The 24477-nt window shown below is 37.7% G+C and overlaps 2 protein-coding genes across 5 annotated transcripts in view; one reads left to right on the plus strand and one right to left on the minus strand.

Moving 5' to 3' along the window:
* VRK2 (VRK serine/threonine kinase 2) overlaps positions 1-23903 on the plus strand; it is a 108799-nt gene extending 84896 nt beyond the window's left edge. For both annotated transcript variants that reach the window (XM_070429256.1, XM_070429257.1), the window contains one exon: positions 23134-23903. In XM_070429256.1, coding sequence (XP_070285357.1) covers positions 23134-23164 — 31 coding nt within the window. In that variant the 3' untranslated portion in view covers positions 23165-23903. The remainder of the gene's footprint in view (positions 1-23133) is intronic.
* The window catches only part of FANCL (FA complementation group L), a 64375-nt gene that overhangs the window by 14411 nt on the left and 25487 nt on the right, over positions 1-24477 (minus strand). For all 3 annotated transcript variants that reach the window (XM_070429261.1, XM_070429259.1, XM_070429262.1), the window contains one exon: positions 19823-19891. In XM_070429261.1, the coding sequence (XP_070285362.1) occupies positions 19823-19891 (69 nt within the window). The remainder of the gene's footprint in view (positions 1-19822; positions 19892-24477) is intronic.

A 24477-nucleotide genomic window follows, 5' to 3' on the forward strand; every position in this document is an offset into this window, starting at 1 on the left:
TAAGAAACATTGTAACAAAAATAGAAGCTAAACAAAACCCCGGAAACCTGCTTTAGTCAGCCTGGCTTCAGCCAGCCGGACCGCAACATTGTTTCAAATACAGAAGGTAAACAAAGGCCAGAAACCTGCTTTCAGCAGCGGAGGTCTCATAGCTGGAGCCAAGTCTCAGAGCTAAAGCTGGCCCAGAATTAAAAAAAAGGAAAAAAGGAGCGGTTGGGAGCTTCAGTCACCCGCCAGCCTGAAAATGGCCCTCAGCCCCTCACCCAGACTGGCCAGGCACCCCAGTGGGGACCCCCACCCTGAAGGGGGTGTGACCAGATGCAAACAGCCATCATCCCCTCATCCAGGCTGGCCAGGCACCCCAGTGGAGACCCCCACCCTGATCCAGGACACCCTTCAGGGCAAACCAGCCGGCCCCCACCCGTGCACCAGGCCTCTATCCTATATAGTAAAAGGGTAATATGCCTCCCAGCACCAGGATCAGCGGAGCCGCGAGGCCTCCCGGCACCGGGATCAGCGTGACGGGGCAAAGCCCAAACCCCCTGATCACCCTGTGGCTCTGTGTGTGACAGGGGGCGGGGCCACAACCTCCCTATCTGCCCTGCTCTGTTCGTGACAGGGGAAGGCACCCCAACCCGCTGATCAGCCCTGTTCTGTGCCTGATAAGGGGGAGCTCCCCAACCCCCTGATCGCCCTGTGGCTCTGTGTGTGACAGAGTGCGGCGCCCCAACCACCTGATCAGCGCTGCTCTGTGTGTGACAGGGTGTGGCGCCCCAACTGCCCCGCCACACGGGCCCTGCTGTGTGACGGGGTAGAGCCATAACCTCCCCATTGGCCCTGCCCTGAGTGTGACAGTGGCGGCACCCCAACCCCCTGATCGGCCCTGCTCTGTGGGTGATAGAGGGCGGCGCCCCAACCCCCTGATAGGCCCTGCTCTGTGTGTGACAGGGGGCGGTGCCCCAACTCCCCTATCGCCCCTACTCTGTGAGTGACAGGGGGGAGCTCCCCAACCCCCTGATCGCCCTGCGGCTCTGTGTGTGACAGGGTGCGGCACCCCAAACCCCTCCCATCGGCCCTGCCCTAAGTGTGACAGTGGCGGCGCCCCAACCCCCTGATCCGCCCTGCTCTGTGGGTGATAGAGGGCAGTGCCCCAACTCCCCTATCGGCCCTGCTCTGTGAGTGACAGGGGGGAGCTCCTCAACCCCCCTGATGGTCCCTGCTCTGTGAGCGACAGGGGGGAGCTCTCCAACCCCCTGATCAGCCCTGCTCTGTGTGTGACGGGGTGGCGCCGCAACCTCCCCATCTACCCTGCCTTGAGTGTAACAGGGGGCGGTGCCACAACCCCCAATCGGCTCCACTCTGAGCGTGACTAGGGGTGGCATCGCAACCTCCCAATCCGCCCTGCTCTGTGCATGACGGGGTGGCGCCCCAACTCTCCAATTGGCCCTGCTCTGAGCCCGACCAGGGGCTGCACCTAGGGATTGGGCCTGCCCTCTGCCACCCGGGAGCGGGCCTAAGCCAGCAGGTCATTATCTCCCGAGGGGTCCCAGACTGCGAGAGGGCACAGGCCGGGCTGAGGGACCCCCCTCTCCCCCTCTCTAGTATTTATATGGGATAAAGCTATGACCAGAAAAACGGCACAGACTAAATACCAGAAGTTAGAAAACTACCTCTATAACATTACATTCACAGGGAGCAGAAGATCTAAGTTTAACAGGGGAGCTATTGCCTGATATGGAGTCCAATTTCCTGTGTTAAAAGCAAAGGTCAGAAGAATAAAAAGAATGTATTAATCCTGAGGAAAATCACTTCTCAGCCTTTTGGCTAAGATCAAGTGTAATCTTGAGGGGAAAAAATAGACATCTTTCCATGATTTGAAAATAGCAGGCATAAAAATATTAAGAGATCAATCTAATATTAGAATCACCTAAGGCACTTAATGAAATTCTCTGCACTGAAATCAGAATATATGGACTGTTCTGTATATGGGCTTCTCAGTGAAAAGATCTGTATCTGGGACCCCTACATTGATTCCCAGAAAATTTCTGAGCAAACACAACTGGAAAGATTTCTGAACAGTCTTATCCAGTATGATAGATTTGGCACTTAAACCTTGAGATCATGAACCATTAGAAAGTCTGTTCAAAAGTCACCAATCCATGACCTTACAAAAATACTAACAGGCTTATTGTTTTTCCTGCCCAGTTTTATAATGCTGAAGCACAGTCTATTTTGGCAATGCTTGCCAATCTTTATGTTGGAAGGCATGTATGAGTCAAGGACCTCAATACTGAAGCAAGGAAACATCGGGTTGATTATTCTTATTCATGTTTAACGCATAAAACAAATCATCAGAAGACTAGGATGTATCATTATTCAAAAACCTTAAAGGGTGTCACATTTTCTTATGAAGCATAGCCAATAAGTAAGTAGGGAGGTGGATGAAGTAGTTCTCATTAGCTCCATGGCTAGTGACTGTATCTTTAGTGAAAGAAATCAGTGGTCTGGTTTCCACACTGTCAGTACCGACTGATGAATTTTTGTATGCTTAAGACAACTCTTTTCAAAACATGCTCATACTAATTAGTGAAATAGTGAGAAACCATTTTTTTTTACATTCTACAAAGAAGCTAGGTATAAAAACACTATGTACAAGTGCAAACTAAGTGGGATTAGTCCTCCAACTTTGTTCTTTTTCAGTTTTTATTTTTTTAGACTACTCTAGCTCCTTTATATTTAAACTAGAGGCCCGGTGCACGAAATTCATGCACCGGGGGTGGGGGGGGGGGGGTCCCCTCAGCCCAGCCTGCATCCTCTTCAATCCGGGACCCCTCAGGGAATGTCTGACTGCCAGTTTAGGCCCTATCCCAGGGATTGGGGTTAAACTGACAGTCGGACATCCTTCTCACAATCCTGGACCGCTGGCTCCTAATTGCTCACCTGCCTGCCTGTCTGGTCGCCCCTAACTGCTCCCCACTGCTGACCAGGTTGCCCCAAACTGCCCCTTCCCTGCTGGCCTGGTTGCTCCTAATTGCCCCCCTGCCAGCCTGGTCATACCTAACTGCCCCTCTGCCAGCCTAGTCTCCCTCACTGCCCTCCCTGCCAGCCTAATCACCCCCAACTGTCCCCCCCGCCAGCCTGGTTGTCCCCAACTGTACCCCTCCGCCGACCTGGTCACCCCCAAATGCCCCCCCCACTGGCCTGGTTGCCCCCAACTGCCCCCCTCCCCCCCGCCAGCGTGGTCACCCCTCACAGATCCCCGGCCAGCCTGGTTGCCCCATGAAGCCTGCTGTTCAGTCGTTTGGTCATCCCTCACTAACCCCCCTGCCACCCTAGCTGCTCCACGCAGCCTGCTTGTTCAGTTCTTTGGTTGTCCCTCACTAACCCCCCTGCCGGCCTGGTCACAGGCAGCCATCTCGTGAGGGTGTGAGGGTTAATTTGCATATTACCTCTTTGTTATATATGATATAAATTCTAGAATCATTTCTTCAGTTTCTAGAAAAAATCTGTTGGGATTTTGACTAGGATTGCATTATATCTATACATTAATTTGGACAGAACGGACAATATTGAGTCTTTTAACCCATAATTATGGAACATATCCCTGTTTATTTCAGACTTTAGGCAAAAAAAAAAAAAGAAAAAAGTGCACTCTATCAAAAAAGATGTATGGATGACATGAAGATTTGCTCAACATCAATGGTCAGTAAGGAAATACAAATTAAAATCATGAGCTAAAAGTTATAATATTTATAATTTTGAGGAGAGTAAGTTTATTTTTATAGGGAACATTTTTCTTCCCTAAATTGTTTTTGGAATGGCAATTTGTTTCCATTATTAAAAGCTGATGTTGTCAGTTGAAAAAAAATAAAATAAAATAAAATCACAATGAGCTACCACTACCCAGCTACTAGAAGGATTAGAGAAACAGAAATCTTCAGACACTATTGTTGGAAATGTAAAATGCCAAAACCACTTTGGAAAACTGTTTAGCAGTTTCTTAGAAAGTTAAACATATATTTCCTATATGATCCAGCCATTCTACTCCTAGGTATTTGTTGAAGAGAAATGAAAGTATATGATTCATATAATAATATGCACATAATGTTCATAGTTGTTTATTTGTAATGGCCAAATCTTGAAAACAACCCGTATGTCTTTCAGCAGGACAATATGTGATATATCCATGCAATGGAATACTACTACAGTGGGGCCTTGACTTACGAGTTTAATTCGTTCCGAGACCGAGCTTGTTAAGGAGCTCCTTAAGGAGCTCGTTAACTCAAATTACTCTGTCAACTCAATGCAAAAAATCAGCCAAGAGACAGCTGGTATCTCAAAAAACTCGTTAGTCGGGACACTCGTAAGTCAAGGCCCCACTGTACTCAGTATAAAAAGAATAAACTATTATTACATACTACAACATAGATAAATCTCTAACTGTGCTGAGAAAAACCCCCTGAAATAGAATTATTTAAAATTGTAAAAAGCAGACCAGTAATTGCCTAGGGACCAGATAAAAGGGAGAGAAGGGTGAAATTAAAAAGGGAAAGGAGGAAACTTGGGTGTAATGGAAATGTTTATTATCTTGATTGTAGGGATGATTTCACAGATGTAAACATGTGCTAAACTCACCAAATTATTTACACTTTAAATATGTTTAGTTTATCATATATCAATTACACCTCAACAAAGCTGTTTAAAAAACTCATTCTGATTTCTGGATACTAATGAATTTAAATAGCAATACCTTCTTTACAGTAGACTTCCCAACAATTAGCTTTAAAAACCTTAGAAAATGAAAACATTTCTAACAGCAAGGACAAAAGCAGGAGAGTAACTGTTCATAAACCCATCACATAGATAATGAAATTTTATCACTTTTATATGTATATATAGATATATACAAATGTGTATATATTGAAGGAGGGAGAAAAGATATATATGGAAACTAAGATGTTAGCTATTCCCCCATAACTGTTATTAAATTATGCTAAACTAGGAAAGCACTTAAGCAGAAAAGTGTGAACACTGCCAATCTCAAAATGTAACGCTTATTATCTTTAAAAGCATTTTGTTACTTTTATAATACCTGAAGTGATATAATAATGTCACTTAACCAGATCTTAGAGTATAATATCTTCATCTTAAGTACTATTATTTCCAGTATTTTAATAATTTTCTCACAGTCCCGAAATGTGATCTTTTGTGCTCTGATGACACTTAAATTAATAGCATAATTTTCTGGTACTTGCAACAGATGCTTTCCATTCTGATTTTTTTATACTTTCCTATAATACTTGAAGATAAACCTTCTAATAATAATTTTTGTCTTTATCTCTGAGGGATTTAAAAGGCTTCAATAGAATAAGGAAATATCAAGAGATTAAACTTTTTCAGAGATTTAATTTTAATATTAATTGCAGTATTTCCAATCAGATATCATTAAAGAGATGATAACTCTCTTAACTATTCGGTTCATTTGATCTTATTTGCAAGCTTCATTGATGTTCTCAACTCTTTTGGTAGGTACCACTATAACTAAATCTATTTCATGAAAAGCTATTTTTCTATAAAGCAATCCATACAGAATATTTCACCTCTTCATATAGTTAAGTTTATTTAAACTATAGCTGACCACTTATGATTTAAAAGATTTGCCACTATTGTTAACTCATGTGAGATAGCTATCTGCCCACAAGGTCAAAGGGAACATATTCACTTTGTGTGCAGCCATTACAGAATGTTCAAAAAAAGATTAAAGAAAGAAGGAAACATCTGTCAAGTGTACGTTGAAAATAAATAAGCATTTTCTATTTTTCCCATAGCTATCCTATACTGTAGATCATTAAAAATAATAATTATTGTAAAATGAGGCCAATTAGGAGAAGATCCTAAGTAGATGTTGAGCAGGAAGCACCAGGAATATCTCTACCCAACTACACAACAATTGCACTAACAGGATCAATCTGATGTACTTATTTTAAAACTCTGGTGTCTACTATAGGACTGTATCTTTGGTTAATTTCAGTTCTTAGACTGGCAGGGGCTACTCAACCCATGATAGACAGTCCTGCACACACTCCAGAAGCAGTTTGCACACAGCTTGTTAGAGCCAAGATGGGCACAAAGAACCTTGTATTTCAAACATCAGGGATCTGTGCTCTGATCACTAATTGCTACTTCTGATCTCAGAAGGGTAGACAGATTGTTGGCCATCATTGATGCACCTCTCCCCATTGTTGCAAGCCTCTCCCACTACCTGACGTGACTTTTTGGGTATTTAAATAGCCAGTGCCCTTTTATTTATCTTTTCATTGTCCTCTTTTTTTCTCGTTTTGGGAGGCAAATATTAGAATATTCAAAAGCAACTGTATAAACAGGGAAAATCTGCAAGTCACTATGTGTGCCCAGGGCAAGGTGCAGGCTCAGAAAGGGCCAGAGAAGAGCATAAGTTTAAACCTCAGGCTGATCTTTGGGGAAAAAGACAGCATACAACAATAAAATAAATAACAAAAACAGAGGGGATTTTGTTCTTTCTTCTCTGAGGAAAGAGGAGAATCTGATTTCTAGAGTTACCACATTATTAGATTAAAATTTCCAGTTTTCAACAACAAAAAATCACAAGGCATAAAAAGAAATAGGAAAGTATGGCCCTGATTCCAAGGGGAAAAAAATTAACAGAAACTGTCCCTAAAAAAGGACTTGATAGTAAATCTAACAGACAGAGAATTTAGGACAATTGTCTTAAGTATGCTTAAAAAAGTAAAGATGTGGGAAATGTCAGAAAAATGATGTATGAACAAAATGGAAATACCAATAAAGAGAAAGCAAGCCTAAAAGGAAGCCAAAAAGTTACAACAATGGAACAGGAAAGTTCACTAAAAATATTCAAAGGAAGATCTGAGCAGAAAAACGAAAGAATTTGTTGGATATAGGACAATGGGAAATATCAAATCTGAGGAATAGAAAGAAAAAAGATTGAAAAAATGTGAACAAAGGCTAAGGAGCCAGTGGAATACTGTAAAGACGACCAACATGTGCATTATGGGGTCCCAGAAGAAGAAGAGCAAAAGTGGCAGAGAGATTATTTGAAGAAAAAGATGGTAAGAAAAAAATGCACAAATTTGATGAAATACATGAATATAAACATCCAAGATGCTCAGTTAAATCTAAGTCAGATGAACACAAGGGTACCCAAATTGAGACATATCTATACTAATAAGCCTACATGGTCCTCGCGCCCTCGTGCGTGACATCATCATAAGATGGCCACCACAAGATGGCAGCCACAAAATGGCCACACACACAGTAGAGGCAGGGCCCAGCGGCCGTTTCATGCGATGAGGCCTGGGGGGTCCCGTGGCTCCGCCACCATGTGCGAAGGAGGTGGGCCCCCGGCAGAGGAGGCGGGTCATGGCAGGGTAGGGCTGTTGGGTGTGATCACGCCAGCAGGGGAGCAGTTAGGCATCAATCAGGCTGGCACGGGAGCAGTGTGGTTAGGGGCAATCAGGCAGGGAAGCAGGTGAGCAGTTAGGAGCCAGCAGTCCTAAATTGTGAGGGGAATGTCCGACTGCCAGTTTAGTTGGACAACCCCCAAGGGGTCCCAGATTGGAGAGGGTGCAGGCTGGGCTGAGGGACATCCCCCCATGCACAAATTTGGTGCACCAGGCCTCTAGTCTATCCTATATTATAAAGAGGTAATATGCAAATTGATCATCACTCCAACACACAAGATGGCCACCCCCATGTGGTCAAAGATGGCCACCACAAGATGGCCAGCAGGGGAGGGCAGTTGGGGGCAACCGGGCCAGCAGGGGAGGACAGTTAGGGGCAATCGGGCCAACAGGGGAGGACAGTTAGGGGCAATCGGGCCAGCAGGGGAGGGCAGTTAGGGGCGACCGGGCCAGCAGGGGAGGACAGGGGCAATCGGGCCAGCAGGGGAGCAGTGAGGTGTCAATCAGGCTGGCAGGGGAGTCGTTAGGGGGTGATCAGGCTGACAGACAGAAGCGGTTAGGGGCAATCAAGCAGGCAGGCAGGCGAGCAGTTGGGGGCCAGCAGTCCCGGATTGTGAGAGGGATGTCCGACTGCCCGTTTAGGCCCAATGATTGGCAGTCGGACATCCCTCGAGTGGTCCCAGATTGAAGAGGGTGCAGGCTGGGCTGAGGGACACCCTTCCCCCATGCATAAATTTGGTGCACTGGGCCTCTAGTGTGTGTGTGTGTGTGTGTGTGTGTGTGTGTGTGTGTGTGTGTGTGTATCTCCAGTGAAAGGCAGAACAACCAGAATGACTGATTGACCAGTTGCTATGATGCACACTGACCACCAGGGGGCAGACGCTCAATGCAGGAGTGCATTGGTGGTCAGTGCGCTCCCACTGCGGGAGTTGCTGCTCGGCACCAGAATGAGCGGCACTCCCACAGAGGGCCTATCCCTGCAGACCACGTCCCCCACCAGTGCATTTTTCATCAGAAACTTTGAAGGCTATAGGCAATAGCTGATATACTCAAAGTACTAAAAAAAAAAAAAATACTGTCTACCAAGAACCCTATATCTGACAAAACTGCCCTTCATTAGTGAGAGAAGTTAAGATATTCCTAGATTTTAAAAATCTGAAGAGTTCAATACTATTAGCTCTGTCATCCAAGAAATACTAAAGGGAGCCTGTCAGGTGGAAATAAAAAACAAAACAAAACAAAAAACAACCACAATGCTAGATAGTAACTTCAAGTCCCATGAACAAATAAAAAACTCAATAAAGGAAAACATATGGGTAATTATAATAACTAGTACTATTGTAACAACTAGAGGCCCAGTACATGAAATTTGTGCGGGGGGGCGGGGGGGGATGATGCCCCTCAGCCCAGCCTACACCCTCTCCAATCTGGGACCCCTCGAGGGCAGTCAGACATCCCTCTCACAATCCAGGACTGCTGGCTCCCAACCGCTTGCCTGCCTGCCTGCCTGCCTGCCTGCCCCTATTTCTGTTTGCCAGCCTGATCACCCCCTAACCATTCCCCTGCCAGCCTGATCGATGCCTAACTGCTCCCCTGCTGGCCCGATTGCCCCCAACTTTCCTCCCCTGCCGGCCTGGTTGCCCCTAACTGTCCTCCCCTGCCAGCCTGGTCGCCTCTAACTGCCCTCCCCTGCAGGCCTGGTCCCCCTCAACTGTCCTCCCCTGCAGGCCTAATCACTCCCAACTGCCCTCCCTTGCGTTCCTGGTTCCCCCCAACTGTCTTCCCCTGTAGGGCTGGTCCCCCCCAACTGCCCTCCCCTGCAGGCCTGGGTTCCCCCCAACTGCCCTCCCCTGCAGGCCTGGTTGCCCTCCTCTGCCAGCCCGGTCACCCCTAACTGCCCTCCCCTGCAGGCCTGATCACCCACAACTGCCCTCCCCTGCCGGCCATCTTGTGTCCACATGGGGGTGGCTATCTTGTGTGTTGAGTGATGGTCAATTTGCATATTACCTCTTTATTATATAGGATAACTTTTAACTCTACTTTTTGTTTTATACATGACTTGAGATGAATACATTTTTAAAACAATTAGTCAAAAAGCTAGTATTATCATAACTTTTAGACTTAATGCCACACTTTATTTTCTATATAATTTAAGAGACAAATGTAATTAAAAGATTTATTTTTTTGTTTGAGGCACATAATGTTGTAATACCAACAGGTGAAAAGGGTGGGTATACAGCTATAAAGGACCAGAGTTTGCATATATTTTTGAAGTGAAGATAGTATAAATTCAAGTCTGAGTTATAAGTTTAAGATATTAAATGTAATCCCCATTATAACCACAGAGTAAATACGATTTTTGACAAGAGTGCCAAGACCATTCAATGGGGAAAGGACAATCTTTTCAACAAATGCTACTAGAAAAACTGAACACTCACATGCAAAAGACCCTTCCTTTATACCATATACAATATAAAAAAGTAACTTAAAATGGATCAAAGACATAAATGTAAGAGCTAAAAGTATAAAAATTTTAGGAGAAAACAAATGATAAAAGCTTCACGACATTGGATTTGGCAAGGATTAAATGGCTCTGACAATAAGAGGAGAGGCAACAATAGAAAAAAATAGATAAATTTAATTTCATAAAAATTTTAAAATTTTGTTATGTCATAAAGACCATATCAACAGAGTCATATACCTGATAAGGGATTAATATCCAGAATATATAGAGATCCCCTAAAACTCAAAAACCAAAAAACAACCAACCTAATGAGCAAATGAACTAAGTAGATATTTTTGCAAAGGTACACAATAAGTATACAAAAAGATGTTCAACATCACTTAGGGAAATGAAAATCAAAACTACAATAAGATCACCTCACACCCATTAGAATGGCTAGTATCAACAACAAAACAGGAAATAAGTATTGGTGAAGATATGGAGAAACTCAAATTCTGTGCACTATTGTGGGAATGTAAAATGGCATAGCCAATGTGGAAAAAAGTATGGCAATTTTTCAAAAAAATTACAAAAAGAATTATCATATGACCCGGCAATTCAACTTTTGGGTATATAACCAAAAGAATTGAAAGAACACAAAAAGATATTTGTACATCCATGTTCACAGCAGCATTATTCACCAACAACTATAAAACATTAAAGTAACTTAAGTATCCATGAATGGATGAATGAACAAACAAAGTATGATGTGTGTATATGCAATGGAATGTTTTTAGCCTTAAAAAGGAAGAAATTCTTATTTATGCTACAGCACGTATGCACCTCAAGGGTATTATGCTAAGTGAAGTAAGCCAGACAGAAAAGACAAATACTGTATAATCCACTTATATGGGGTACTTAGAATAGTCAAAATCATAAAGTGAGAAAATACAATGGTGGTTGCTAGGGGCTGGTGGAAGGGGGAAAAGGGAGTTACTATTTTAAAAGATACAGAGTTTCAGTTTTACAAGATGAAAACTATTCTGGAGATAGATGGTAGTGATGGTAGCACATTCTGAATATATTTCATACCACTGAACTGTTACCTTTAAAAAATGGTTAAGATGGTAAATTTTGTTATATGTATTTTACCTTATTGTTTTTTAAAAAGAAATAAGGTTAGATGCTAAAAATGCCAACATGGGGCTTAGATGGTGACATCCCGACCCAACCGAAAAACAAACCTTTGTGATTATCTATTATTTCTTTATCTTTTAATTCTTAATCCTGAGAAAAATCACTCTGTAGATTGCTGCTTAAGACCTTTAACGTTTGATTTGAATACATTTCTAATATGCTGTTAATTTTTAACTTTCTTTACTTTGTATTAAAAAAATAAAGGTGCACATAATTTTTAAAAATCAAGCCAATTAAAAAAAACAACTAGCTTAGCTTTTGTTCCACTTATGTCACACTGAAAAAAAGATGCTACTCCCCTTGACAAAAAAAGTTGGTTATACATAATTTTTCATGACTCACACTAAAAACAAAATAAGGAAATAAATGGTCACAAAAATCTTTACTTCAGTTAAGGTCAAGACTACAAGAGAATACCAGCATGCTGCTGGCTACCATTCCATAAAAGTAGTTCACGTGCTCACAATGCACACATCTAAATCTTCTACAAAACTTCAACTAACTTTGATAATCCTAGAAATCAACTGAAATTATAATAATATAGATTCCCAGTCATAACCAACTGCCCACTAAACACATTTACTTACATATACTGTAGGCATATCAAAATCATCGAATTCCAAACTGAACTTGTCTCTACACCTTTTCTTCCTGCACTCACTTGGTAGTACTGGCAGCTAACTTAGTCACCCACACCAGCAGCCCTGGGAGCAATCCTTAAGACCTCGTGCCCAATCAATCATCAAGTTCTATCAATATGACATGTGAAATTTTCTCAATCTCCTTTTCTCTTACCCAGCAACCGTTAACCTAGAACAGACACTAATTACTTCCTGCATGGAAATACATAGCCGCTATCAGCTTCCTTCACTATAGTCTTGCCATCCTCACTTAGAAGCCTCCTCTATGCTAACAGAGTGACCAATTAAAAAAACATGTTTTATTGAAATCTAATCCAGAAAGGTGTTTTGAGGGGTCAAGGGGAGCAGGCGGGGAGGCCATGCTAAAAAGTTATAATACATCTTGGCATCTTAAGAAATCTCAGAAGTCCTAAATCAAGAAATAACAGAACTTAAATCTACAATTTCATAAATTTATTAAATCATAGAGTCCTTTCTTTACCTTAACCCTATTAATAGCCAAAATCAAACCAAACAAAAGACACTTTGAGAAATACTATTATAAAACAAGATTCTGAGCCTGGCACACCTTCATATTACCCCAAGGCTTTGAGGATAAAGCCCAAACTCATCAGAATTAGTATAGCAGACCAGGCTTAACTCTAGCAAAAGCTCCAGTCCACAGAGTACCAAATGAGGTATAATTCATGCATTATCTCCTATAATTTCATGCCTTTGTTCTTTGACTAACATAGTTCTTTCCTGAAGTATCATCTCTCCTCCCAATCCTAATGTCTCATTCCTTAAGACTCACTGAGCTTAAGTAATATCTTATTAGAAAACTTGCTTGACCACATCAGACTAGATTATATGCCTCTCTTCCACCTTATCAAAACAACTCATATTGCTCAACATATTTAACTGAAATTATCTTTTAAATTCCTCTCTCCTTATCAGATTGAGGGTTACTCCTGAAAACCTAACTTAGGGTATTAGAAGCCTGTCTAATTCACGGTAATATCCTTAGGATCCTGCTCAGTGCTTCCTACATAGTAGATAAAAAATGTCTGCAGCATTTAAATTGTTTCCTACTGCAAACTATTGCTTCTTGCTTTTCTGTTTACGTACTTTAAAAGTTAACTATTAATACAATTTTATCCAATAAAGCACTAAAGTTAGGATAGAACTTCCCCAGTAGACCTTTGTGAGTCAGCTCCCTTACTTAAGTTCTATGAATGTCCAAAGAACCCCGAATTACCCACACTAAACCCTACCAAATTACACAAGTGGGCAGGAAAATAAACTAGAGGATTTATTTCTTTTGTCCCTTCCCTCTAGTTGAAAATGTGAAACTCCATTCATATTTAGCATACTTATTTAAAATTTCAATCCCACTTCTCTTTAACTAGAGGCCATTGGTGAAGGCCATGAAAAAAATTAACATGTTCATCAGAATTTAAATAAACAAAGTAAAAACTACACACATAAGACTATATAAAAAGAGGGTTAAAGCTACTAGGTAAGGAAGATAGGTGGATTAAATATAAACATCTAATTTCACTCTCTACTAGAACTATGTTGTTGCTTTTTTCCTTTCCAATTGATTGATCAATTGACTGACAGATAAAATTAGATCATGAACTAATTTGACTTATTTTAAGAATGCAAGATTAGTTTAACATTAGGAAATCAAACTATATAATTTATTCCATTAGGAGATTAAAGAAGAAAAATAATTTTATTACCTTAATATAGAGAATATGTTTGATAAAACTCAACTTTCATTTATAACAGACTCTTAGCAAACTAGAAATAGAAATAAAAATAAAATCTGTAAATTACTAATAAAGCATTTCAGTACAAGAAATATATAGCAAAATATAACTAACTATGATGTCAGGAACCTAAATAAATGCAGAGATAACCAGTTCCTAGACTGTGAACATATCGGTTCTTAATTTGGTGGATAAGTGAAAACCCAATTGTAACTAAAAGTTTAAATGATTCTAAGAATTATCTGTAAAAATACATGCACAGAATCACTAATATTTGAAAAACAAATATTTTGGTAAGTGATGAGTACAATTTCAAAACTATTCTCTCTCCCTCTCTTTCTTGTGATTGAAGGGTACTTTTAAAATAAATGATACATTATTGAAAAAAAGGGCTATTAATAGGTCACTGAATCCAGTAGGTCACTTTGCTACTTTTTCTACCATCCTATCTAATAAAGAAGGAATATGCTAATTGACCCTCATGCCATTGCAAAGATGGCAGAGCCCACAGCCAATAAGGAGGGAATATGCTAATTGACTCTTCTGTCCTCAAAGATGGCAGCACCCATAGCCAATAAGGAGGGACTATGCTAATTGACGCCCGCGCCCTCAAAGATGGCGGCGCCCACAGACACAAGATGGTGGTGCCCAGTCCCCTCGGCCCCCCATCTGCCCAGGGCTGGCCTGAGTCTCAGGGAACCAGGGCTGGCCAAGGCTTGCACTGCTGGCAGTGGCAGCAGCAGAGGTGTGATGGGGCATTGTCTCCCGCCCCTGAAGGCTCCCTGACTGTGAGAGGAGGCAGGCTGGGCGAAGGGAACCCCCCTCCAGTGCATGAATTTTCATACACCGGGCCTCTAGTATCATATAATCGTAATAATGAATTAAATTTCTTTGTTTTGATCACTGTGATGCCTTTTTATCCATATCATGTGGCAACAATCAGATTACCAGGAAGACAAAAGTACATTTAATTAAACCAACATAAGAGAGAACAAAAATCCAGTACTACGAGTTACCTAACAAACACAGCAAAGAGAAAAAGGGTAAGAAAGATAATCCACTAGGTCAGAAAAGGAGAACTTCCACAGGATTCTTACAGTGAATAGTGAGGGGTTTTTTTTTCCCCTCTGACATTCTTTTTGTTTTAAACCAAATTTATTTTTCTTAACATCTCTGTGAAAGAGGAAAAGTTCATTATTCCATATACATATGAACTAAGGTAAAGGGCAGTCATGTGACTTGTTTGAAATTATACAATTAAGTCAATGGTTGAACTGTAAACAGAACCCAGGATATCCAACTGCTAGTCTGCTGCTCTAACTAATGGATCATGCTCCCTGCTATGCAATAGGACTGTTTCCTTTAATTACAAATTCTTCATTCTCCATCAGATTATCAGCCAGAGGCTTTATCATTAATTTTGCTCTTCTTGCATTCATGGCATTATTCCAAAAATATGAGATTTCCATGCTAAAAATATAAAGACCACTGCTTACTGTATAATACCAAATCTGAAAATTCCAACCACCCTGGCAAGAATACTTCACCAAGCCTACACTGAATGGCACATTTATAGGTAGAACTGCAATTGTAACATACATTTTGGGTTGGTCAGCAACTTTGTTTTTTTTATAGAATCATTAATATTAGTGCACTTAGTGCACTTAAAATCTTACATTAGGGAATTCTATAGTCTCATTAGTCAACAATATTCACATACATGACCTGTATGCACAAGTCCAAAAGATAGATTGTTAAAGACACATTTCAGTGTATTTGTCATGTTGGGAAGTAGGATAAGATTAAAATCATGGCATATTCTTACATTCTATACTAAAATCTATTTTAAAAATATAATGGTGTAAACAAAGTAGATATCTGAAAAGAGGTGTGCAGTCACTCGTCTTTGAGAAACACTTTGTGCTTCTTTGGCACATGTCACAGCAGCAGTGGTAGCAGCAGCCTTGCCCTTGGTGCTGATTCCTTACTACTCTAAATGTCTCCTCTGAGCCAGAATACACTGGCTGTTGCTGATCATGCTGTGAGACACCTGCACTGGCTACTAGGCTTGTCATGACGCACAAAACCCTACCATCTTCAGCTTGACATTGTGCAAGTTATAATTATTCATCCAAATGAATATGTCAGAGCAGCAGCAGCAGACCTCTCATCAGAGCAAGAGAAAAATACATCAAAACATTATCAACCCAGCAGGAAGACAGGGACCATAAGGAAAATTACCCATTTTTAATATGGATGCCACAAAGCCATGTCTATTATTTTACAAAAAGAATGGAAAATAAAGATCTTCCAAGTTTAAAGTCCAGAAATACTGAATCCAAAGAAAAAAATGTACAAAAGCAGAAAAGGAATGTTTGTTTTTTAAAATCAATTATCTGGAACCTACTAACAGTCTCTTAAATGTTTGCTATTAGTCTACAATAGTAGCATTTATTTTGGTTGAGAACCACAACTGTTTAAAACTTGTTTAAAAAAAATAATTCCCACAAGCAGAATTATTTCCAACAAATCAATGAAAAAAGGTCAAAAACAGCAAACAAGTCTGATATTGCTTCTTACTTTCAAAACACATTGTCAACACTCTTCTCATACCTAAAAGACTCAAGAATTCATACCCCCTGGTAACATCACCAAAATACTTATGATGTACAACTAGACTTTAAAAGAATAGATAAATATTATATTTTGAAAATTTTCTAAAGTTTAATGTCATGCATAAATGAAAAATTGAAATCACTTCCCGATCTCCACAAATGAAGATGGCACATCCAAATGAGCATATATAGAATAGGCAAGTGTAAATAGATTCCTATCTCATACTTAAATAGTAAATAAATATGAAAAATACTTAAGTAAATATGAAAAATGTGTAACTTTTAGAACAAACTACAGAATATATTTTCAGTATAAGATATGCAAGATTTTTCAATTCAAGATCAAAAGAGTAGAAATCACAAGGAAGAAACTGTTAAACTTCGGATTGACAAAATATAACATATACAAAGTTAAAAGACATGCCACAGGGAGAAGATACTTAAATTTCAAAATAATCAACAAGAATTAGTGTCCAAAATAAAATATATAAGGAATGCTTATAATAAAAGAAAAAATTTAAATAGACTCAGGTTATAAACACAGTAATAATGACTTATCATTCCTAATAAAAACTAAGGTCAGAATAAAATCAGACTAAGATCTGGAAGGTTTTTGAAAATGTAGGAATTATTATGCATTACTGGGTAGGAGTATAAACTTATATAACCAATTTGGGTAGGCAACTGGCAACATCTAGCAATCTCAAAGAGGTGCATTTCCCTACAACCCTGCATTTTCACTACTAGCTATAAGCAGCACTAAAAGTCTCACATGTGTACAAAGAAACATGTTAGGATGTCACTGCAGCAAAAATTTAGTAAGAAAACTGCGAACAACCTTATCAGCAGGGCAACAGATAAATTAACTGGTAGACTCATATAATGGAATGATATAAAGCATTTAAAATAAATGTGCTACACATGCATGGATCATTGGTAAACCATTGTAAAAACCATTGTAAAACCATTGTAAAAAATCAAACTGCAAATGTGAGAGAAAATGGCATAAACAAACGTAGCAAACAAATGCATAGATAGCATTCACATCATTTCAGGGAAGTGGTTACCTCTCAAAAGGAAGAGAGGGAAAGAAAGAGGAAAGGGGAAAGGAAAAGGAGGGGTAAGTCTTAGTTGTTCCAAAAACATTTTATTCCTAAGAGAGGACAGAAATAGGGAGAGAGATATCTGAAGCGAATGTGACAAAATATTAACATCTGTCAAATTTGAGTTGTGGATAATAAGGTATCCAAATTTCTTTCTGTACTTTGCTAAGAATTTTAGTATATTCTGTAACTTAAAAATTAACTTGTGACATTCCTATTACTACTAATTAATTCTATTTTCTTGGAGCTAATACAAAACAGAACATTTGTATGACCCAATTAAATCTAAAATATGAATTTAAATTAGTATTATAAACACTTCATACTTATATATCTAAGGCACTTGAACTAGTGTTAAGTAGGATACAAAATTTTTAAAAATTTCTTCAAAGATTTTCTAGTCTAGTGGAGTCACACATTAATGTTGCTAAATGGCAAAATATGATAAGTGCATTTTTCTGTGGAGATGCAAACTTTTTTCACAGATTAAAATCCGGGGAAAACCTGTATAGTTATCTAAAACAAAACTAAGAAACATCAAAAACATATTCTTCAACCTTGAGTTTTGATAAACACTGAAGTAAAATTTAGAGATAGCATATCTGGAAAGAGTAATACAATCTAGGTACAATGTTATTGCACTGTCTCATATAAAACAAAGATAAAGCCTGGCTGATGTCGCTCAGTGGTTGAGTACCGACCCATAGACCAAGAGGTCATGGCTGGATTCCTGGTAAGGGCATATGCCAGGGTTACAGGCTTGATCTCCAGTAGGGAGCATACCGGAGGCAGCCAATAGATGAATCTCTCTTGTCACTGATGTTTCTCTCTCTCTCTTCCACTCTGAAATGAATAAAAACGTATTTTTAAAAATCAACAAAGATAAAGCTTACAGAGCCAAATAGACAATGTATATTTAAAAAAAGGAAAGTATATAACTTATATATCATTCCAATTCTTTTTTTAAAAACTCAACACACTATTTCCTATCCTATATAATAAAAGCCAAATATGCTAAGTGCCCGGTCGTTCGTTCAACCAATCTAAGTATAATATGCTAATGATATGCTAAGGATGCTCAACTGCTCACTATGATGTGCATTGACCACCAGGGGGCAGACAGTCGACCAGTCGACCAGTCTCTATGATGTGCACTGACCACCAGGAGGCAGACGCTCCGACCGGTAGGTTAGCTTGCTGCTGGGGTATGGCTGATCGGGACTGAGGGAGATGGGCCGGATATGCCCTGGAGCCCTCCTGTTGTCCCTCCCTGGCTGGCCAACTTCCCATGTCCCTCCCTGGCCCCAACTGTGCACCGGCGGGGTTCCGTGGCCTGGACTGCGCCCTCTCGCAACCTGGGACTCCTCGGGGGATGTCGGAGAACCGGTTTTGGCCCGATCCCGCAGGCCAGGTCGAGGGACCCCACTGGTGCATGATTTCATGCACTGGGCCTCTAGTGTATTTATGATATATAACAGAATACCAAAAGTAAATCACATGGTTTTTCCTCTCCTTTATTTTGCTTTTTTCTCTATTTCCATTGAAAGGAGAAAGCCTTTTTTGTTTTTAAAGAAAAAAATGAGAAAAATAATTTTGAATATTTGTACAAATGTAGAACCTTCACACTACTTAAATGCTGTTATGCTTTTTTTTCCCAAAAAACTTCATGTACAATACAGTTGCTTTACATATTTCTAATATAAAATATAAGCATAAATTTTCACTTGAACTTAACAAAATTTCCTAACAAAAAATATTTGTAAAATGTCACTAGGAATTTTGTTTTCTTTGCATAAACAGAAATGTGTGACACAATTTACCAATAAAAGAAGGACCATGCCCATCATCATTAGATTGTTCTTTGAACTTAACTGCTACTATTCTGCCAGGTCTTCAGAAACCACACATATAATGTTGATGATGGACTACTGATAAACCTTATAACTATATAATGTTACAGTTTACAATACACTTCTAAACACATTATCTTATTAGATATCATCAATGTATTGAGAAATTCAATTGACAGGAGCAGGAGAAAGAATCTCCAATATTCTTTATTGAAAGTATGAATGTTTGGACACACATACAAAAGTAATTTTTCTAGGTCCAAGGATGAATGCAGGAGAAACACTTAAAAACGATAAAAAAAAAAAAAAGAGTTGAAAGTGAAAGGCTTATATTTTTAGTCATAACTCATTCTCTTTTAAAGATTCTCTGATATTTTGTCAGCAATGTTAAAAGATTTAACAGTCTGAAAAATGTCACCCAATCTTCTACTTACTGCTCACTGCTTTATAAACAGTGCTTTAGATTTTAAATTTAAAGCAAAATTTCTGTCAACAGAGCTGCTTCATGTTTATCTAAACTGAAGCATAAAGATCTAAAGGCTGAATGGTGTGTTTACGTGTACGTGTTGTGTGTGTGTGTATGTGCAGAGAGAAAATGAACATAAACTACTAGTAAATATAAAAGATGCACTCTAGAAGTCCTGTTTATAAACAAATGCTTAATGAAAACTAAAAGAAAATCACTTTATAACCTATAATGGCCACTTATAAATAAATAGAATATGCTTTTTTTAACTACTTAAAATAAATTTAAGAATGTACCTGTGGAGTCCAGGAAACAGAAAATGAAACAGGAAAATCCACAAAACAATCTGGTGATTCCACAGGGTACTATGAAAAAGCAAAAATATAGGTTAATTTTACTTCTGTGTGACAATTTCACATAAGGTATTTTAGAAAAACTGATTAGGAATAGTATTATAAATGCAAATGTATTATATATCAATACTTTGATCCTACTATTAGAGATGTCAAGAACTGATTAGCAGTTAAATTATGTTCAAGAGGTATAAAGTTTGATGAATTGGGGATAAAAACACAATCAGTTTTGTTCAAGGAAGAATGAATGAAGTCAGTGTTAAGTGAGCTGCTAAGGTGACTGCAGGGTGAACTACACTGTACCTCAGTTTCTTATCTTTAAAATAAGAGGTCAAACTAATTGATATTAGTTTCCTTTCAGTGTAAAATTTAATCTCAAATAGCCTGCTACTATTTGAAGAGGCAGTATCAGAATCAAGACATGCACAAAAATACAAACAATTCTTAATTATAAAATAAAATCTATTTTCCACAATTAAGCAATTACTTTTAGTAAGAAGATTTTAAAAAAGAGTAAAATGCCTTCTTTATTAAGGAAAAACAAAGTAATAGTTTTAAGCCAGAAAAACATTTTCATGGTTGATAAACAGAAAATCAATCCTTCAACAGTTTTCTACAAAAAGTGAGTCATTATGACAAATCAGGTTTCTAAGTTAAAGACAAAATATAGTTATTCTTAAAATCAATTTTATTATTAGAGAATTGTACTACATGATTTCTCTAAAATGCAATTCCGGATTTTTCAAAGTCACATGTAATTTTAAAAATTTATTTCTTTCCATTAAAAATCTAAATTTACTAAAAGAAAACTAAAATTAGTTTTAGGAAAACTCCTTTCTCTCATTTGACAGAATGTTTAAAAAAAAGTTTTAGATTCACTTTTGTCAATTTATTTTTCACTACTTTGCTGAATAAAGCAAAAGGGACAAAAATTATCACCATAGTATTTACAAAATACCACTGAAGTCAATGCTTTGAAATGAATTAACATTCAGTTATAAAGATCTGTTGACTGGAAAACTTATTTTAAACTCTGACTAATGGTATCTGGCTATGCAGAACTGATAACACAAAGACAAAAATATAGGAAACCATATAAAAATATAACTATGCTCTAATTTGGGGGGAAAATTAAGAAAGGTCAGGCTGAAATTAAAGAGGGAGCTCTATTTCAGACAATTAAGTAGCAGATGATGTATTTAAGAGTATAACTGCTATAATCACTGGAAAAACAACTTGTATGCCATTTTTATTAGGCATGTGATTATATCAAAGTAAATGCAGGCAGACTTCAGCTTTCATTAGTTCTGCTAACTAATTTGTGTGATCTTGGACAAGTCAGTAAACTTCTGTTTTTAAGTAAAAATGACGAAACTCAACTAAAAGGGTTATAAAATTTATTTTCCCTCTAAAATGTTAACAATCTGTAAAACTAATAATGCACATTTGAAACCTCCGTGGGTCAAAAATGGAGTATTTAGTTTGCTTGGGCTTACTGCTATTTATCTCCCACTTGATGCTGACAATGAACAATATCAACTCTCTAACTTAAATCATCAATTTGAGTAAGAGTATGAAGTTAATGAAATATTTATTGTATTTAGAGTAGATAAACCAAGTAAAGCACCTATGACTTTGGAAGTCATTAAATACTTATAACTCATTATGCTAAAAGAGAATATGATCTTATATTTAAGTAGGACTCAGTATAATAAATGCTATGTATGTACACTGACATAGAAATCTAGCAATTAAACAAAAAAGCAGGCTATGCTAAATATAACATGATCTCACAGACATAAGTGTGGGATAGTTTTTGAGGTAATATCTTTAAAATACATCTTATGTATAATTATTCAAACATAAACATAAATTAGACTTATCTATATGTAGGTGGCTTTCTGTATATCTATTATAAATTAAATGCATATATCGTGTGTGTTCATTATATTCCCATTTAACATCAACTTTATGTATATAATAAATTTTACAAAACTGCACAGAACCTAAAAAGCACAAATTTATATGCTTGTGGATAATTTAACATGAATTATGAAGTAGTATCCTAGATATTCATATTCAGAATAATTTGTGTTACAGTATTAACTACAACATAGATAACCAAAAATATTATAAAATATAACTATCAAAATTCAGAGTTTTCAGTAAGTAGAATAAGTATATATAAAATCACCAATGACTACCAAAAGTTTCATTTTAGAAGTATAATTGACAATAAAAACTCCACATAAAGGAATATTAATTGAAAAATAAGTATAGCAATTATTTTAAATTAAAATATAGTATAAAAATCTCAATTGAAACAATTCAGTCGAATCAGTAACTTAAAATAATTCTAAAATTATAAAAGTACATATTTTTGCCACATCCAATATATTTAAATTCTAATATAGTTCTAAGAAAAATTTTAACCCAAACTGTTCTGTTATGGACCATCTAAGAGGCTCCCCAAGTAAATACATACAAATTACAGATTTATAAAAATGGCCATCAGAGAGAGAATGCCCAGCCTCTGATACACATCTGTGATTTGTTTTTCAAATAGTTCTGATCTTGGCCAAAGCTGAAGAAGCACTAGGCTACTTCTTTTTCTCAAGGAAAGATAGTAATTACATCCCACAGTTGAGGATATACTATAAGTATTTCATAAAAATACACTTATAAAAACAAAAAAACTTAACTATTTCCCTTATCATAGTTCTTTTTTATTTATATATTTATTTTTAATGGGAAGCATATAAGTCAAATTGGTACTATTTTTTTTCTTTGTGGGTTTTTGGAGATAGTAAGGGAAGGAGCAAAATTGGAAGTATGTATGCCAGAATAAAAATATTTCAACTAATGAATTTCTTTACAATATATATTAAAAAAAGTTTGTATATTTACAAAATAAGCCTTTTTTTAAGGTTTCTTTAAAAAAATCAGCTTGACCCTTTAAAATTTAGTTTGGATTAAGATTTTGCATTATGTGCTTTTAATACAGTTTCAGCTAATCGCTACTTTTAACTGACAATCCCAGATCCAAATATTCCTAGAAAAGAAATGACCACATCTAAAGAGAACTTGGGTCTTTCTCTATGAAAATGGAACAAAATGGGCAATTTAAGACTCTAGTAAATCATCCAACATAAGATTCATTCAGTTCTACTGTCTTTTCAAAAAGAAAAAAAACATTTGTTTTTCTTCCTAATTCCTTCCCAACTCAAATAAAGCTTTCTCTTCTCTCTTGCCAGGGCATCCATGATAGTGCTTCACAACTATTAATACTGCAAAAATTGACAGCTGAAAATATTCTGCAGAGAAAAATTAAAAGTGTCACCTTATCTACCTTGTGAAGAAGAAAAAGCGAAACGACTAATAGCTACATCCTCGCTCTCAATACTACCAATACCATCATGAACTAGAATTAATGATAACATCTTTGTAGGTATAGGTATAGGTAGTGCAGACTTAAAGCATTATCCCTTCAGTAAGTAGAAATGCTTGCAAAAAGTAGGTTCTTAAAAAAAGAAACAGAAACAAAAAAGCTCTGAGGGAAACGACAGAACCCTTGCCACTGGCAGTCTGTATGACCTTTGGAAGGATAAAGACAGTTTTCTCCCTGGTTTTAAAAAAAGCCCAGCTTTAAAAATTAAAAGGGAAAATAATTTATTTTTATTTTAACTAAAATATCCAGTAACTTATTTTACAAATAAGATTTCTAGCCCACTCATATTTTTTAGCACTTATCACACGAGTCTTAAAATTATATATGCCTAAACATTCTGTATGTGAGAAAAGAGAGGGAATGAGTAATTTCTCAACTTGTCTGTTATAGAGGCACTATAAGATATCAACTTTTCTGTGTCACCCAGTACAGCTTTATATATTAATTCTCTCTCATGGAAAGCTTAAATGCCAGGCACATTTTTAAAAAGGACAAACACAATTGATCTTTTCATCACTGCAATCTTCTGAAATAGAGTTGATTGATGACTCCTGGGAACAATAAAAAAAAAAGATGTCCTGGTTTTCTCAAATTCTTATGTTTCCCTAGTGATTACTAAATAAATGATTAATATGCTGAACTTGCTTATTCTGCTTATTTCTCAAAATTCACAATCTAGAACTAAAAAATAAAGATGAAACAGCTATATTTTGTGCCAATAAATTAATGAATAGTTACAGATCACTCGCCTATAAAGGCCCTGTTAAGAGAGGCATAACCTTGGCAAATTCTTAAAATAACAGAAAAAAAAATTTTCAGCCAAAACAAACAAACAATAAAAAATATGCGTATGTGTATGTCTGTGTATGGTGGTTGGGAGTGGGTCAGAAATAAGAACTACAAAGGTAATTCATAGTAAGAGTTGAAGACAAAAGACCTTCAATAGAACTTTACTTTGGATAATGGAAACTTCCAACTCTTTTCTGTACTGGATGTTACAAAAATAACATTTTGGTACTTTAAAGCTGCTGAATCTTATTGCAATATTTCTTTTTTATGAAGGTTATATTTTGATCAAATTTGAACTAAAATAGTGACATGAAATTATATCTAGGCTTTTGAAAACCTGCTGAATTTTCTTTGAGGCTTT

The sequence above is a fragment of the Myotis yumanensis genome, unplaced genomic scaffold, assembly GCF_028538775.1.
Source record: "Myotis yumanensis isolate MYYU_CA2020_CCGP unplaced genomic scaffold, mMyoYum1.0.hap1 SCAF_11, whole genome shotgun sequence".
NCBI classification, from domain to species: Eukaryota; Metazoa; Chordata; class Mammalia; order Chiroptera; family Vespertilionidae; genus Myotis; species Myotis yumanensis.